Here is a 15543-nt window from a genome sequence, read left to right as displayed (position 1 = left end):
GCTTGCTAATAAGAACATTTGGAAAGTCTGAACAGATTCTGGGCAAGGGAGGAAGCCAGAGGAGAACACAACTCTGAAAGTGTTCAGATGTTTTTTTGCGTCTGCTTTGTGGAATTCAGCTGTCTGCATGAGACAGGAATTCAGTGGGATTTTTTTTTTTTTTACAGCCCTGCCCTGCCCCCCAACGCCAGCTGTGTTCCTTTTTCATATAAAAACGTTCTGTTTCATAATGCTTCCCTGCCCTTGAGCCTCTGGAGTTTTGTGGTATCAGGCTTCCTTTGGAATGCATCAGACTTTGTTTTAGGTGAGTTTAGAGTCATCATACGTGGAACCATTTCTGAAAGTCTCTTTGTCTGTTGGGCCTCTGTTGGCTGAAAGGGACAGAGAACCCACGTCAGTCTAACTTAAGAATGAGTCCTGGCTCATGTAACTGGAATCCAGGCTTTGTTGACTTCAGGCACAACTTGATCCAGGTGACATGATGTCACCAGGTCCCCATCTCTGTCCCTCTCTTTGGTCTGCCATCTTCTGTGTGGTCTTGATGCGTTAACAAGAAGGCAGTTTGCGACTCCAGCCCTTCCTCTTCCCGTGTACAAGGACAGCATAAAGGGAGAGCTTTCCCTCCGTCTCTACTTTTCTAGCCATAGTCTTTCTTTCCTTGCCTGTGCTTGGGGTCCTTGTCCATCCTGGAACCCCTCATTGTGACTCCAGAGTGGACTCTGAGTGCCCGAGGCCAGCTCTGACCCTGCCTGAAGCTGGGACGAGGGGGACCTCCCTGGCCACAGGGCTTTTGCTGCCCTTTAATTTTGAGTAATGAGTTTTCTGTTCTGTGTTGGCCTGAATTTTACACCAAGGGCATCTGATGGGGGAAATAGTGCCAATTGCTACCTGGCGACCGACTGGGTATGGGTTTGTCATTTTGCTCTTGTGGCTTTGGGCTGAAGAGGCCAACAGCCATCGGGAGAACCATCTGGAGGCCCAGTAGCCACGCTCCCTTGGTCCCATTCCTGGAAAACTCAGTTAAGGAGAAAGCACTCTTTGCCCCTGGGTGTGCATCGTCTTCTTAAGCGAGGTGAAATCCCCATAACCTGAAATTAACTGTGTGAAAGCAGGTGGTTCAGTGGCATTTAGTACCTTCACGATGCTGGCCAGCCTCTGCTTCTACTAATTCCAGAATGTTCTCACACCCGGAGAGGAGACCCCACAGCCATTAGCAGTCGCTCCTGCTTCCTCCCCAGTGCCTGGCAGCCACCTGTCTGCTTTCTGTCTTTTTGGATTTGCCCGTTCTGGATGTTTCCTATGAATGGAATCCTATAATACGTGGTCTTTTCGGTCTGGCTTCTTTGGTTCAGCTTCACGCTCTCAAGGTTCATCTACGTTGTGCCACCGATCAGGGCTTTCTCTTCCTTTTTGTGGCCGGATCGTGTTCCATTCTGTGATGATCCACGTTTTTTGGTCTGTTCAGCCATGGGTGGACCCACTTGTGCATTTTTGGTGAGAATGAAAGCTATGCCTGAACCGCAAGTGACAAGAACACATTGAAGAAGACAGGCCTTACCCATGAAGAATTTAAGGCAGCTTCCAGCAACTTTTCCAGCGGTTCCCAGCAGTAGCCAATTGCTTCATCTAAGCCCTGCGCTGACCCTGCCAGCTCTGGGATAGAATTTCTTTCTGCTGGTGTTGCTCGTGAGGACTGTTCCTGGTCGGGGTTCTGTTTATCTTCCTTCTTGGTCCTGGTGGAAGGTCAGAGAGGGGAGGGGAGGTGTCTCTCACAGCAGATAATGCTGCCGGACCCACGTCACCCACCACCTTCTGTCTCCAGAACCCTGAGCCATGACCGAGTCTGCGGGGAGAGACCAGCCACGTGCCCTGGGTGCACGGAGGAGGGGGCAGATCTCAGTTAGGGGCTGGGGAGTGGGGGGGGGGCGTGCATGGGAAGGGGAGTCGGGTTTCAGCTGACCCAGAGGTGGAGTCATGTGTTGTGGGCAGAGGGGATGGATTGTGCAAAGGCCCTCAGGTGCTAGAGCACATGAGCTGATTCTGGTTTGGTGTATGTGAGGTCAGGTCCTCCTGTTGGGGTGTAGTTAGGGTCCCAAGCCCACTGAGTGTTTTTCTTAGGGAATTTTTCTTTTACGCAGTTTTGCCACTAATTTCAGGGGGTCCTGGGCTGGTTTGGTTTTGTTTGGAAGGCAGTCTGTGACTGCTTTCCCAATACAGTGGTGGGTGACTAGTTGGACAGAGTCCAAAATGCAAACCTGAGCTGATTTGCCAACCTGGCTGGCCACTGGGTTAGAGCCCTCGTGGGCCTGCGCCTCCATATTCCTAGTTCGCTCGTCTGCGTAGTGGGACAGAGTGGCAGCCCCCGCAGGTCTGCTGTGGGAGTCTGGTCGGCAGGGTGTGCTGAGGACGGGGACGGGCAGGGAGGTTTGATTTCTGCGGCCTCCCTGTGGACACGGCCCGAGCCGTGTGGAGGCCACGTGGTGGAAGGACTTGGGGCTTTTCTGCATTTCTCGAGTGTTCTTCTAATTAATTAATTAATTTATTTATTCGAGAGAGAGGTAGAGCGAATATGCGTGCACGTGAGCGGGGAGAGGCAGAGGTGGGGGGAGAAGCAGACCCCCTGCTGAGCAGGGAGCCGGATGCGGGACTTGATCCCGGGACTCCAGGACCATGACCCGAGCCAAAGGCAGGGTCGCTTTACTGACTGAGCCGCCCCAGGCGCCCCTCCCCTGAGTGTTCTGGGTGGAAGGTCTTGAGCCCCGACGCCAGCTCTCTCTACGTCTTAGAGTAAAGCAACGAGGACAGAAGGCAAACCCAATGACATCCTGAGGACCATCGGGCCACGCGGGCCTCGTGAGGGTCTGCGTGGGGGGGAGGGGTGGGTGCACGATGGCACAGCCTCTGACAGTCCTGAGATGGGGAGCCCTGGGCAGCCCCTGGGGTTGCAGTTGTCCCAGGAAATAATGTGTCCTCTGTCCTCTGGGCGCAGCTGCCGTGGGGGCAGGGAGGCGGCGGCCTGGAACTCCTCCTGGGGCCTCTGCTGCCAGCAGCTGCCGGCGTGGCCTTGAGGACAGCTCGAGCATGGGCTGGGTTCTGCCCGTGCCGGCCACCAGGCCTGGAGCGCGGGTTTGAGGACAGGACAGTTCCAGCCTTACAGCAGCCAGAGAAGCCGGGATCGTCCCATTGTACAGATGAGGAAGCTGAGGCAGGAGCAGGTCCCTGACGTGCTTGTGGTCACAGCCCTGGGAGGTGGCTGAGTGGGCTGGGATCTGAACCTGGGCCCTCGCCCGTGAGCGCTCCAGAGACAGGGACTGGGTTTTGTTTTGTTTTTAATCTCCTCCTCCCCAGGGTGCTCCCGGCACGGCTCAGGTGCTCCCTAAACCTCCGCTGGCACGAGTGTCGGCGCACAGCCCAATGAAGGGTTCCCTTGTTTGTTTAACCCAATTTTGAAAACGGCTTCATGACACAAAGAGTAATCCTCCAAGAAGGAAAAGCAGAAAAAGACCGGTCCCTGGCAAGGAGGGCATGGAAGCCCCGCGCCTGCTACCCATGGCTCTTTGTGCCTCTCTGCGGCTTGTTCCCGTGATTCTCGCGTTGGTCTCTATGAACGTCTGTAACTTGCCGATTCGGACAGAGTGCTGTGATCAGATGTTCGTGGAGGGTCTGCCGGGGCCAGGCCTTGGGGGCTGGGACATGGGGGTCTCCATGCTTGCTCTTGGGGGGTTTGGTTCCGTGGGAGGATGCGGCCAGGCTGGTGGAGCAAGAGAGAGGCTTGCTGTGGGAAGGGAAGGGCTTTGCGACTCTTGAGGGGAGCTTGTGAAAACGCCCATATAGGAGGGCATAAGGGATCTGACCTCTGTGGAATGGGCAGCGGGTTGGGCTGGGTTCCCCCAGGCAGGAGGCCAAGGATGGGCAAAGGCGGGGGCGGGTGGGCTTGGTTGGCAGTCCCACTTCTGGGATGTGGGGTCTGTCAAGGTAGACGTCCTGTGTGCCGGGGCCTGAAGCTGCCGTCGCTGGAGGCTTGGGGAGCGTGGCCGGGCCTGCCGGCTGGGGAACCCCCTGCGCTGACGCCTTGCTCCTCTTCCGTCCGCTGCAGGACCGCAGCCTGGCGGGCAAGCTGGAGCCCGTGTCCCCTCCCAGCCCGCCGCACGCCGACCCTGAGCTAGAGCTGGTGCCTCCGCGGCTCTCCAAGGAGGAGCTGATCCAGAACATGGACCGGGTGGACCGGGAGATCACCATGGTGGAGCAGCAGATCTCCAAGCTGAAGAAGAAGCAGGTGCGGGCGGGCGGGGGCGGGGCGCCGGGGATAGGGAGCTCGCGCCGGGCCTGCCCGTGTGCCGGCTGCTTTCCTGCCGTGACGTCCCCCGGGTCAGAGCGGCGTCCTGTGCGGTGCGGTGCGGTGCACTGCTGTCCGCAGATCTTTCTGCAGGACTGGAAAGGTCTGGGTCTGTGCGGTCCACCAGGGTAGCCACCAGTCACGTGTGCCATGTGCATGTGCGGTGAGGAACTCAACTTCCAGCTTAGTGTGGCTTGAATTAAACGACACCTGCCCTTGAAGGAGCCTCAGGTGGCTGCGGTACCAGCCGGCCCCCGGGGTGCGGGGCGAGGCCGGGACTCGCAGCCAGGCTCCCGGGTTTCCGATCTTCCTCTGCCGCTCCCCAGTGATGTGGGGAGGGCGGTTACCTCTCTGTGCTTCATGCTCCTGCACGTACCCCCTGACCCTGGCCGTGGCCCTGGAGCCCGCATGGGCGGGGCCTCGCAGCTCTGCCTCAGAACAGTCACCTCCCCCAGCCTCAGTTTCCTTTCTGTGAAACGGGAATGGAGCTGACAGCTCGTGCTAGGGTTCTGAGGTGGGAACGGGGTCATGTGGTAAAAATATGTTTATGGTAATCGCGGAGACCAAAAAGAAGTTAACATAGAGGTTTGTGGTAATTTTATGGTTTAGTTTTTAACATAAATTGATATAAAATTAATCGACGATCTGCGTTTTCCCAGATCCTCTTAGGCTTCCCTTTGGCATGTTCAGGTATCTACTCAGACACCCCGTCCCCAGCGGGGCCCTCCTGGCCTTCACAGGAGCCCTCGTCCCCAGCCACCCTCTATCCTAGGGTCAGCAAATCCAGCCAGAGCGGGCTTGATGCCTGTGTTGGCAAATAAAGTTTTATTGGCACACAGTCACGTTCATACGTGTTGTCTGTGGCTGCTTTCTAGACACAGTGGCGGAGCCGCGTGCGTACTACAGACACCGGGCAGCTTGCTGAGCCTAAAGCATCTACTCTTGGGGCCGTCCCTGTATTGTCCCCTCAGTCTTCTTGATGGCGTCACCATTTGAGGGACTACACATCCTGCTTTGTTACCCTGGGGACCTCTCCCACTCGAGTGTGAAAGTGGGGTCCTCGTCTTGCTGCTCACGGCCACGCTCCGCGCAGTGCTAGCACAGAGTAGGCGCTCAGTAGAAACGGTTGATGGAGTCCGTGCGATGCCGTCTTGACCCCAAGAAGCATCTGGGTTGCCCCTGGGGGAAGCAGGGTCACACTGGGTTCTCTCTAGGTAAGGAAGCGTGGGCTTCGGGTAGGGTCAAGGGTGGCCCCTGGCCACTGTGGGCAGCAGGTCAAGCCAGCTCAGAGTCCTGTAGGCAGCTGTGGAAGGAGATCCAGGTTGCTGGTGGATTCTAAGAGGGCATCAGGGCTGTTGCCTGGAGGGAAGAGCTGGGACTTGAGCATGGCCCAGAAGCTGGGCCGGTCACTGAGGTTTAGCCGGCTGTCCCTGACCTGGGGGACAAGAGGTGGGTTTCCAAGATGGTGACTCAGGCCTCCTGAATGGAGGCCAGGCCCTGGTTGATGTCAGGCAGCATTTCCAAGGGCATTTCCAGGTCATGTGTACATATTTGTGACTGTGGCTGGAAGCCAGGTGGCTCAGAGCATCCCTTGATCAATTTGGGGTGTGTGTGTGTGTGTGTGTGTGTGTGTGTTGTGTGTGTGTGTGTGTGTGTGTGTTGTGTGTGTGTGTGTGTGTGTGTGTTGTGTGTGTGTGTGTTTTGTGTGTGTGTGTGTGTGTGTGTGTGTGTGTGTGGTGTGTGTGTGTGTGTGTGTGTGTGTGTATTTCCAGGGTTGGCCTGGCTGCCCTTCTGGAAGCTGCCGCCAGGGGTCACTGTGGGACTGAGGCAGCTTGGCTCTACCAGCCAGGCCCGGGTGCCCACAGAAGCCAGGCCTGGGTTTTCTGGCTCCTTCTGCGTGGCTCGTCTTGGCTGCCTTTTTGAGTTTATATTGTTTCGCTTGCGGTCCGTGGTCGTGGGTAGGCTGTGCGTGAGGAGCACAGAGCGGTGTTGTGTTCTCACTCTGGAGGCCCTCTCAGATTGTGCCACCGGGCATTGGCCTTCTGGGTGCCCTCGGACCGGTGTCTTCAGCTGTCTGGTCTTCACTTTCCCTTTGCAGAAGCAGGCGGACAGCGGCGTGAAGGGATGTCCTGCGGTGTTCGGAGGACAAGGGTCCAGCATGTAGAGCAGCAGGCAGAGGAGGGTGCGGGGGTGTTCGCTCGGTCCCACGCCCGCTCCGGCCTTCGCGTATCTGCTCTGCGCGGCGGACACTAAGTATCCCTTGTTTCCACACGAGGAACGTGACCCCATTCTCTCTCCACACGAGAGAACTTTAGCCATTTCCCACTTAGAGAGCGAGGAAGTCCTCGAACTAGGGTTCCAGTCCGCGCAGCTGGGCTGCAGGGTCCGCAGCCTCCCCCGATGGAGACGGTCCTTAGAGCGAGGAGGAGGGTGATGGCCGCGGGCTTGCCGAGAGCCCCCAGCCGGGCTGCACGTGCACCAGCGTGTCTGGGAGGCATGGTGATACGCCTGTGTTACACACCAGGAAACGGCTGCCCAGCACGGCTCGGCAGCTTTGCTCTCGCTCACCAACTGAGCTCCTAGGTGGTCAAAGCGGGTTTCGAACCGAGAAGGTCTGGCCGCACCACTGACAGCCGGCAGCTGGGCCCTTCCCTGCCCAGTGGGGCCCTCTCCAGGGCTCGGGGTCCCCTGGTGACTCAGAGGAAATGGTTAGCAGCCTGACTTCCTGTGCGAGTCCACTGGGCCCGCCGGGCTGCGCGGGGCCGCCCCTCCACCATGGGGGTGCTCCCTCCCGCCTTCCGCCCGCCAGGGTGCTCACCGCTGCTCTCTCCCCCTTCCCACAGCAACAGCTGGAGGAGGAGGCCGCCAAGCCCCCAGAGCCCGAGAAGCCCGTGTCGCCACCACCCATCGAGTCAAAGCATCGCAGCCTGGTGCAGATCATCTACGACGAGAACCGGGTATGCCCCGCCCCGCCCCACCCCGCCCCGGCCCGGCCCGCGGGGCTTCCCTCCCTGTTCCCCCGCTGGCCCTGTGCTGGCTCCCAGGCGGGATGTGGGTGTTGCCGGGAAGGGCCTGTTCTCTTTCTGGGCCTTGGCGTTCCTGTCTGAAAAGTGGGGACCTCTGCGGTCTCCCACGTGTGCGCAGACCTGGGTTTGGGAGCGGGAGCAGGAAGGGTCAGCCCATTCAGGGCGGCTGTGGCTGTTCTGCTCAGGCGTGCTGACGGGTGTGGACTGTGGCCGGCCCGTGGGACGCAGGGGGATGGTGTAGGCGTCAAGTTGTGGAAGAGCCTGAGGGGCCAGTTGATTGGAAGGTGGGGGTGGGAAGGACCAGGCGATCGGTTTGGCGCTCACGCAAAAGAAATTCCTGTCATGCAGAGGACGGTAGTAACGTTGTCTTTATCATTAATGGTAACAGCAGACCTTAGTTGAACAGCTCCTTTTCAGGCAGTGGGCCGGGGTTCTTTACATAGCAGTCCCGGGAGGGTAGGTACAGGAATTGTTTCCACTTAACACGGGGAAAAAACCTCGGCCCAGAGAGGTTAGGTGACCTGTCCAAAGCTACACAGCTAGAAAGTGGTGGAGCTGGGACTCGAACTTGTGGGTCTTAGGGTCCCAGATCATGCACACTGGCCTCTGCTGACATATAGCCCTGGAAGGGGCTTTGGCACAGTTGAACATGGGGTCTGTATCAGGCTGTGGCGGCTCCTGGAGATCTGGAGGGCAGCTGCGGGCTGGTTGGAGGGGCCTTGGTCCTGGGGGAGCGACTTAGCGTGTCTCCGATGGGCCTGCCCCTAAGAGCTCAGCTTCCGTGACTTATAGTGGACTCTGCAGACGCGCTCGGGGCCTGTGGATGTGAGTCCTCTCCCTTGTTTGACAGATGAGGAAACATGAGTCCCCACAGAGGGACTCTTCCTTGTCTGAGGTCACACGGTGAAGCGTGCTGGATGGGGGGGACCACTTCTCCTGCCTTGTCTCCTCTGGTCCCCCCGCCTGCGCAGGGGTCCTGGCCATCCTTCCCAGCAGTCTCTGCTGTAGGATCTGCCTCTGGCTGCTGGACCAGTGCTCAGAGCCCAGGTGGGGGCTGGGGGTCCTGGGGGCTGGGGGCTTCTGGAGCCTGGGAGTGTGTGCTTTTGGTGCGTGTGGCTGTCGCTCCCCTTGGGGACCTCCTGGATCGGTTGGGTCGGCGTTGCTTCCACCTCTTGAGGCAGCACCGGATGCCGGTGACCCTGAGGCTGCCAGGGGTCTAGAGCGCATGCTGGGCCCCCTCCCATACCCCGGCCCCCACCCCAAGTCCCGCTCATAACGATCCTGACGCTAGGAGAGCCGCTGGGCCACACAGGCTTTGGCCAGATGCCCTGGCTTCCTGCCCCGTCTTCACCATCCCCTGGCTTTGTGACCTTGGGCACCTGACTTACACCTCCCTGTGACGCACCGGCAGAGTGATGATAATTCTAGCACCTCCCTGGCCCGGTGGTGTGGGAACGAGGTGAGTTCATCGTGAGGTGCCCTCAGAACAATGCCTGGCACTGGGCAAGCTCTCGCTGGCGCGGGGACTGGTGCCAGCGTTCTCTTCTGGCTAGTGCTTATGCGGTATGTGACTTCACGTAATTCTCTCCTGATGTGCATGAAACAGGCACTGTTCTCCTCTCTATTTTACTCATAAAGAAACTGAGGCTCAGAGAGGGAAGGTGAGCTGCCTGAGATGGCACAGCAAGTACGCTTTGAGCTGGGAATCGGAGCCAGGGTTGAGCGGCCTCCAGGAGCCTGTGGTGGAGGCACAAGGGCAGGGCTCCCGGGTGTCGCCCAGGCAGCCCTCTGCCGACCCTCCCTTTCCGATCTTTGGGTGAGAGAGTGGGCATGCGACCCTCTGGCAGCTGTGGAGGCAGGTTGGTGGCTTTTGCCTTTGGTCCTTGGTCCTCGTCATGGGCTCGACCTGTTGGGAGTGCCTTTGGTGCCCTCTGTGGGAAGCTCGCTCCTCTTCCCAGCCCCGTGACTGGCCCGCCTTGCCCTGGGGTTTGTCCCTTGGGTGGCACCGGGACTTCCCCAAGAGCCATGTCTGCAGAGCGAATTGGTCTCTGGCTCCCTGGCCTCAGCACTCCCGCTTCCCCCAAGAGCGGTTAAGACAGCCCCTCCCAGTTCTTCCAGGATGGTCTCCCTGCCAGAATTCCCGCCTCCCGTCCAGATTTTCTGCAGCTTCTGTGTGAGTGGGCAGGTGCCGGGGGAGGGGGCTTGGACTCCAGGCCAGACTACGCCCGGATGAGCTGGGTGGTTTATTTTCGTCTCGGGTCTTTGGTTGCTCTGGGTCCTGGCCATATTCTTGAAGTCACAGGGTTGATGCGGCTGAGATGGCTTTGTAAACTGTGGAGTCCTGTCCCAGAAAGGGTCCTGTGAGTCGAGACTCTCGGATACAAGAGACAGGAACGCAGCTCATGCTGGTTGAGGCCCAAGAGGGGTTCCTGAATCTTCTAGTGAGAGTTGGTGTTGGTCGCTTCAGGCGTGGGTGGGTCCAGGCTTTCAACTGAAGAGGTTTGGGAGCTGTCCGTCCTCACCTCCGCTCTCTCTGTGCCAATGTCCTTCTCAGCCGGGGTTCCCCAGCGCAGGGAGAAGCTGCTGCCTCCTCAGCCCACGTGCCTCCCAGGGCAGATGGGAAACAGTCCCAGGCTGGGTGCTCGCTGGCTGGCTGGAACACGTGCTCATTTCTCAGCCAATCCCAGGCCCGGGTGGAGGGGGTCTGACGCCACTGATGGGTCAGGACTGGGTCTCAGGCCCACCCTTGGAGAGTCCCGGTCCCAGGGACTAGATAGAGGGAGGAGGATTCTCCCAAGGGGAGAGGAGGCTGGCCAGGCACACGCAGCCTGTGCCCCCCAACCTCAGGCGGGTGGTTACCACGTTGGGGTCCCAGAGTGCTGGCACTGCCCCGTAGGCCCCAGCACCATAGGCTGGAGGCTTCGAACCCATTTCCTGGGATTGCAATGCGGTGGTGTCCCGATGCTGTAGGAGTGACTGGGTTAGATTAGACTGAAGCTCTGGTCATTTCCGTGAGGCCACTCAGTAGCTATGAGTGGCGGATTCGGACTCGAACCCTGGCTCCTGGGATGTTGAGAGCCGATCCCTGCTGGCTAAGTTCAGGTTGCTTGGGGGCATGGCACTCATCCTCTCTATTCATTTATTTGTTCATCCGTTCAGCAGCCGTGTAAATGAACCCTCTCTCTGTGTCTGCCTCTGTTCCAGGCAGTGGGGCACAGCAGTGACCTTGGCTCACTCGCATGGATTCTCTCGCGGGAGAGACATAAACCCACAAGTCAGCACACAGGGGCATATTGTTGATCCAAGGATGTTGCCCCTTATTATCCCTGAATTTCCCTTTTTCTCTATTTATACCCTCACTCTGCCCTAGCCTCGCTGGCGTTTACTGTGCCTACCTCAGGATCTTTGCACTGGCTGTGCCCTCTGCCTGGAGCTCCTGTTTCCCACTGGGTTCATTTCCTTGCTCCTTCGGCTCTTGGCTCTAGTGTCCCCATTTTAGCAAGGCCTGATACAAGCCTCCATCTAATCTTAAAAACCCTTCAAGGAACATTTCTCCTCTTCCTGGCTTTAATTTTCTTTTTTGCCCTTGTTCCAATACTGGACATGATTCACATTTTGTTGTTTATTCTGTTTATTGTAAACAGAAGTTCTGTGAGAGCAGGCATCTTTGTGTCTGTTTCCCAGCTGTATCCCGAGCTCCTGGAACCGTGCCTGGCACGTAGTAGGTACTCAGTAAACGTTTTTTGAATAAATGCAGGATGGCAGAGAGGAGGGGAGACTCCCTTGGAAGAGTCCTCTGGTTTGGGGGCCACTGGTATGGGTCCCTGGCCCCAGTGGAGATTAGCTTGGAGGGGGGTCCCTCCACGCAGGCTGAGCCTGGGGGTCTGGAGGCTGGGTGGGCAGGAAGCCCTGCAGCTGCCTTTAGCAGGAGCAGCCAGAACTTACTGCCCCGTGGGGGATCAATAGGATTAAATTTTAATCCTCCTTCCTTCCCTGCTGGTTCCTCTGAGAGGTGGATGACAAGGGTCTGTCTCTAAATGCCTTGCCGGCTGGAAAACGCAGCTTCCCTGCCGGGCAGGGCCTGTCTTGGTTTTCTGCATATTGGACTCTGGCTCATTATCCATTCGGGGCACACGGGTGAGACGCCCAGCACGCGCAGCGGGAGCCGGCTGGGCAAGGCTTTTCCTGCCTCCCAGGAGCAGCCTGTGTGTGAGGGGCAGGCAGGTGCCCACAGATGGCGGAACAGGAGGCAGAGTCTCTGCAGGGCCCCTGGGGGCAGGAACTGGGGGGGAGTGGGCTGGGGTTGGGATTGGAAGCAGTGAGTGGGCCATCCCCCCACCCCCAGGAAGAGAATATTCTGGTGGGGGAAGGGGGGGGTCCCCAGCACAGGCAAGGGCCCAGAGAGGGGCAGGGTCTCATTTGATCTTCGAAAGGAGCATGTGGGGCGTGAGGAGGTGGAGGCCTCGTGGGTCTAGGAGCGGGCTCACACTTCAGAGCTTGGGGACAGCAGACACACGCAGCGCTACCGGAGGCTCCCGTAGTCTGATTCTGTGGGAACCCTGGCCGGTGGCCGTTTGAGGTAGACTTCCTGGGGGGTGGGCAGGACCTGGACTCAGTCCGCAAACATGGGTGCCGCTGGGACACGCCAGAAGGGTGTTTCCAGGGCTGAGGACGACCAGGCGGTGAGGAGGCTGCACCGATGGGGCCAGAGCCTGTCCGTGCACATACGTGTGCGCGCGTGTCCCAGCGGACCTGTGGGTGCGTGCTGTGAGTGAGTGCACATGTGTGTCTGTCGCTCATGTGGGGCGCACCTGTGGTGACTGGTGCCCTGATGAGTGAGGAGGGAAGCAGAGAGTAAAACCCCATCTTCTTTTGTCTTCTGTTTCAAGCATCGTATGAGTAAGGATGCTGTTTTGTTTCCATTTTTTTAAAGAGGATTTATTTGAGAGCGAGCAAGCGTGCGCGCGCATGGTGGGGCGAGGGTCAGAGGGAGTCACCAGGAGTCTCCATGCTCAGCACAGAGCCTGATTCGGGCTTTGAGCTCTTGACCCTGAGATCACGACCTGAGCCAAAACCCAAAGTCGGGTGCTTCACCGACTGTGCCGCCCAGGTGCACCCGGTATGGGTTTTCTGTAACATGATTAGGGCTCCTGCTGGCTCAGTCGGCAGAGCATTTGACCCAGATCTCAGAGTCACAGTTCAAGCCCCACGGTGGGGCATGGAGCCTGCTGAAGTAAATAAATAAGAAGGAAATAAATATAGAATGTGGTTAGGGCACGTTAGCAGGTTAACATGACTAATAGAGTTACTAATAGTACTAATAACAGGGTTGGGAGCTGAGATCATGAAGGATTTTTTGGAGCATTTCGGGGGTCCAAGCACCCCGAGGCCCGCTTCAGACTCCGTGGCCACGGAGCCAGCTGAGCTGTGCCTCGGGCTTTCAGAGCAGTGCTCTGGTGCGGGCGCCCCCCTGCCCCCGGCCTCCGTGACGGCGCATCCTAACTATGCCTGGGATCCGGGCTTCCTCTGATTTCATCTTCTGCACTTAGCGCTGTTGGTCGGGTGAGTTCGTTAACGCAGATTCTGCGCTCCCCACCGTATGTCCCTCATCACGCGCCCCACGGAAGCTCTAGGCCGCGTCTTTAGGCCCCGTGTGCAGACGAGTGCTGGGCTTCTGGGATCCTGCTTCCTCGAGCCACTGTGGTGCTTCGCCAGTGGAGGTAGTTTGGGGGGGGACGGTGCCGTGGATGGGACGTTGGGGTGTTGGGCCTTCTGGGTAGGTGGGTGCATGGGTGCTGTCCCCATTGTGCAGATGGAGAGCTTGAGGCCCGGAGCTCAGGCCAGGATAGGCAGCTGAGGAGCTAGAATGGGGGCGGGGGGGTCACTGGTGGGGGCCAGCCAGGGTGAGGGTCTGGAGCCCCTGCCCAGGAGGAGCAGGGTGTGTGTGTGTGTGTGTGTGTGTGTATGTGTAGAGGGATGCACGTGTGTAACTAGGTAGCTGTGCTCACATGGACGCAAGTGCAAGTGCGCATGTGCTGGCTCACTTGGAGTGCACGTGCACGTGTGCCCTGTACCTGCGTTCACACGTGTGTGCACATGGGCCTGTTGATGGCCTTGTGTATCTGCGTGTCTGACTTACGTGCATGCGTGGTCGTCCTACGTTTACATGTCCACACGCAGGTGTGTGTGCGTGTGTCTGAGTGGGCCTGTGGATGACTGTGCACATCTGTGAATGCGCGTGTATGTGAGCACCTGTGGGGCACACCTGTGGCAGTTTGTGTACTTACACACCCCTGTAGTTGTCAGCACACTTGTTGGCTGTGTGACACGTGCTGGTGTGGATGTGGACCGGTGTGCTTGGGCACGTGTGTATGCGAATGCGTGTGTGTGTGTGTGTGTGTGTGTGTGTGTGTGAGAGAGTCACCTTGTGTGGCACGCAGTTGTGGACAGTCGTGCCCTTACAGACGTGGGCATGGGACATGGTCCCCGCGGGCCCACCAGGCTTGTGTGCACCTGTGTATGCAGGTGACCGTGGGGTTGCTCGGCCTGGGCACAGCCCCCAGGCTCTCTGGCACCAAGAGGTCTGGCTGCCTAGACCACAGGGTCCCCTGCCAGAGTGCGGTCTCTTGAGTGAGACCCAGCCTGCCCCCCGCCAAGTTTGGTGAGATCTCCGTCCTTCCTGGCGGCATGAGCTCCCGGGGTCGTCCCCTGGGAGCTGAGCCAGGCACCCTCTGGCAGTGGCCTCCCAAAGGCCAGGGACAGTGGAGGCCCCCTGGGACCCTCCAAGGAGTTCGTCTTCAGTTCCTCAGGTGGCAAGAAGCCGTCAGCTGAGGGCGCGGGAGGGAGTATCAGGAGCGAGGCTGAGTCGGTGGCCCACACCTGCGTTCCCTGCCGTGCCCCTGGCTGGCAGGGAGCGGTTGCCCTCCATTTGAAGGGGGTTGTGAAGACGGAAGGGACAATATGCATGTCACTTTGTTCCTTGCAGAACATCCTTGTAAAAGTGCTGGGGGTTCGGTGGCCCGGGTGAGTGTGGCCACTGTGCTGATGGGGAGACCGAGGCCCAGACAGCTGGGGTGGCTGGCTGAGGCTTAGAGCGGAGCTGGCTCCCAGACCTTGCCCCTGGTGGACAGGTTGTCCTTGACCGTGAGACGCGGTGAGAAAGCCCTGCCTGTGTGGGGGAGAGGCCCAGTAGGCGGGATACCCCCCCCCCCCCCAGTTCCCTGTGAACCGACAAGCACACTCCTCCCACTCCGCCCCTTCAGGCTGAGCCAGAGAAGTGGGATGGGGGTGGGGACGGAGGGGGCCCCCCGCGCCTCCGAGGGGAGGTGCCCCCAGGGCAGCGTGAGGCGGTGGGCCAGCTGGGAGCCATCCTCTCCCTGTCCCTGGAGCTGCTCCCAGCTTCCAGGCGGGCTGCAGGTGGCGTGGCCCAGAGCTCAGCTGCCTTGTGTGTAAATGGGCTGATGCTGGAATCTTCTGAACAGGGTTCTTGCAGGTGTGCAAACACCTGGGGCACACATGGGCTGCAGTAGAGGGCCTGGCCCACGCAGAGGTCCCCTCGTGCGAGCCATGGCCTGGTGCTTGCGGTCGCCAACCCATAGGGAGCAGCCCGGTGTGGCTCCATGGCATCACACAGTCCAGTCTTGCCGGCGCTGCGGCACCGCAGGGTCGCTTCGGTATCAGTGGGTAAACGGCGGGGGCATCTCTGGGAAATCGAGGTGCGTCTTAAAAAGCCCCAGGGTTGTGGAGGGCCGGGGATTGGAACCTGGGGGCGTGTTAGGAGCCGAGGCGTGGTTCACACCAGGCACGTGCTGGCAAGCTGGCGGCCCTGGGCAGCCCGTCTCCTGCGCTCCGGGTGACTTCAGCAGCTGAGGGAGGGGCCTCCTCTCTGTTCTCGTCTCCAGGGGCTGCAGGAGGTCCCCTCTCTGGGAGCCCCTTACCCCGATGTGGTTGAAGATGGAGTCTGCTGTGGCTTGTAGGACACAGGCTTCCGGAGCCCCCGCCACAGGCCTTGTGCCCGGATCCAAGACCCATGCTTATGCTTACCTGTGTGATGGGCAGTTTCCGGGGGCCCAGCCGTACCCTTCCTGGGTTTAGCTTCTGTCTTTTATCTAAATGGGCATTTCCCGCTGACCTGCGCAGAACCTCGTGAACGCACAGAAGCTCCTATTCATCTCTCAAAAC

At 59.0% G+C, this 15543-nt stretch overlaps 1 protein-coding gene across 21 annotated transcripts in view; it reads left to right on the top strand.

Moving 5' to 3' along the window:
• The window catches only part of NCOR2 (nuclear receptor corepressor 2), a 204884-nt gene that overhangs the window by 73328 nt on the left and 116013 nt on the right, over positions 1-15543 (top strand). For 20 of the 21 annotated variants that reach the window (XM_032310356.1, XM_032310357.1, XM_032310355.1 and 17 more), the window contains 2 exons: positions 4097-4276; positions 7180-7293. In XM_032310356.1, the coding sequence (XP_032166247.1) occupies positions 4097-4276; positions 7180-7293 (294 nt within the window). Of the gene's footprint in view, positions 1-212; positions 305-4096; positions 4277-7179; positions 7294-15543 lie in introns of those variants that run through there. The other variant, XM_032310369.1, reaches the window with a different exon arrangement.

The sequence above is a fragment of the Mustela erminea genome, chromosome 13 (genome assembly GCF_009829155.1).
Source record: "Mustela erminea isolate mMusErm1 chromosome 13, mMusErm1.Pri, whole genome shotgun sequence".
Classification (NCBI taxonomy): Eukaryota; Metazoa; Chordata; class Mammalia; order Carnivora; family Mustelidae; genus Mustela; species Mustela erminea.
This window is presented reverse-complemented; position numbering and strand designations above follow the sequence as displayed.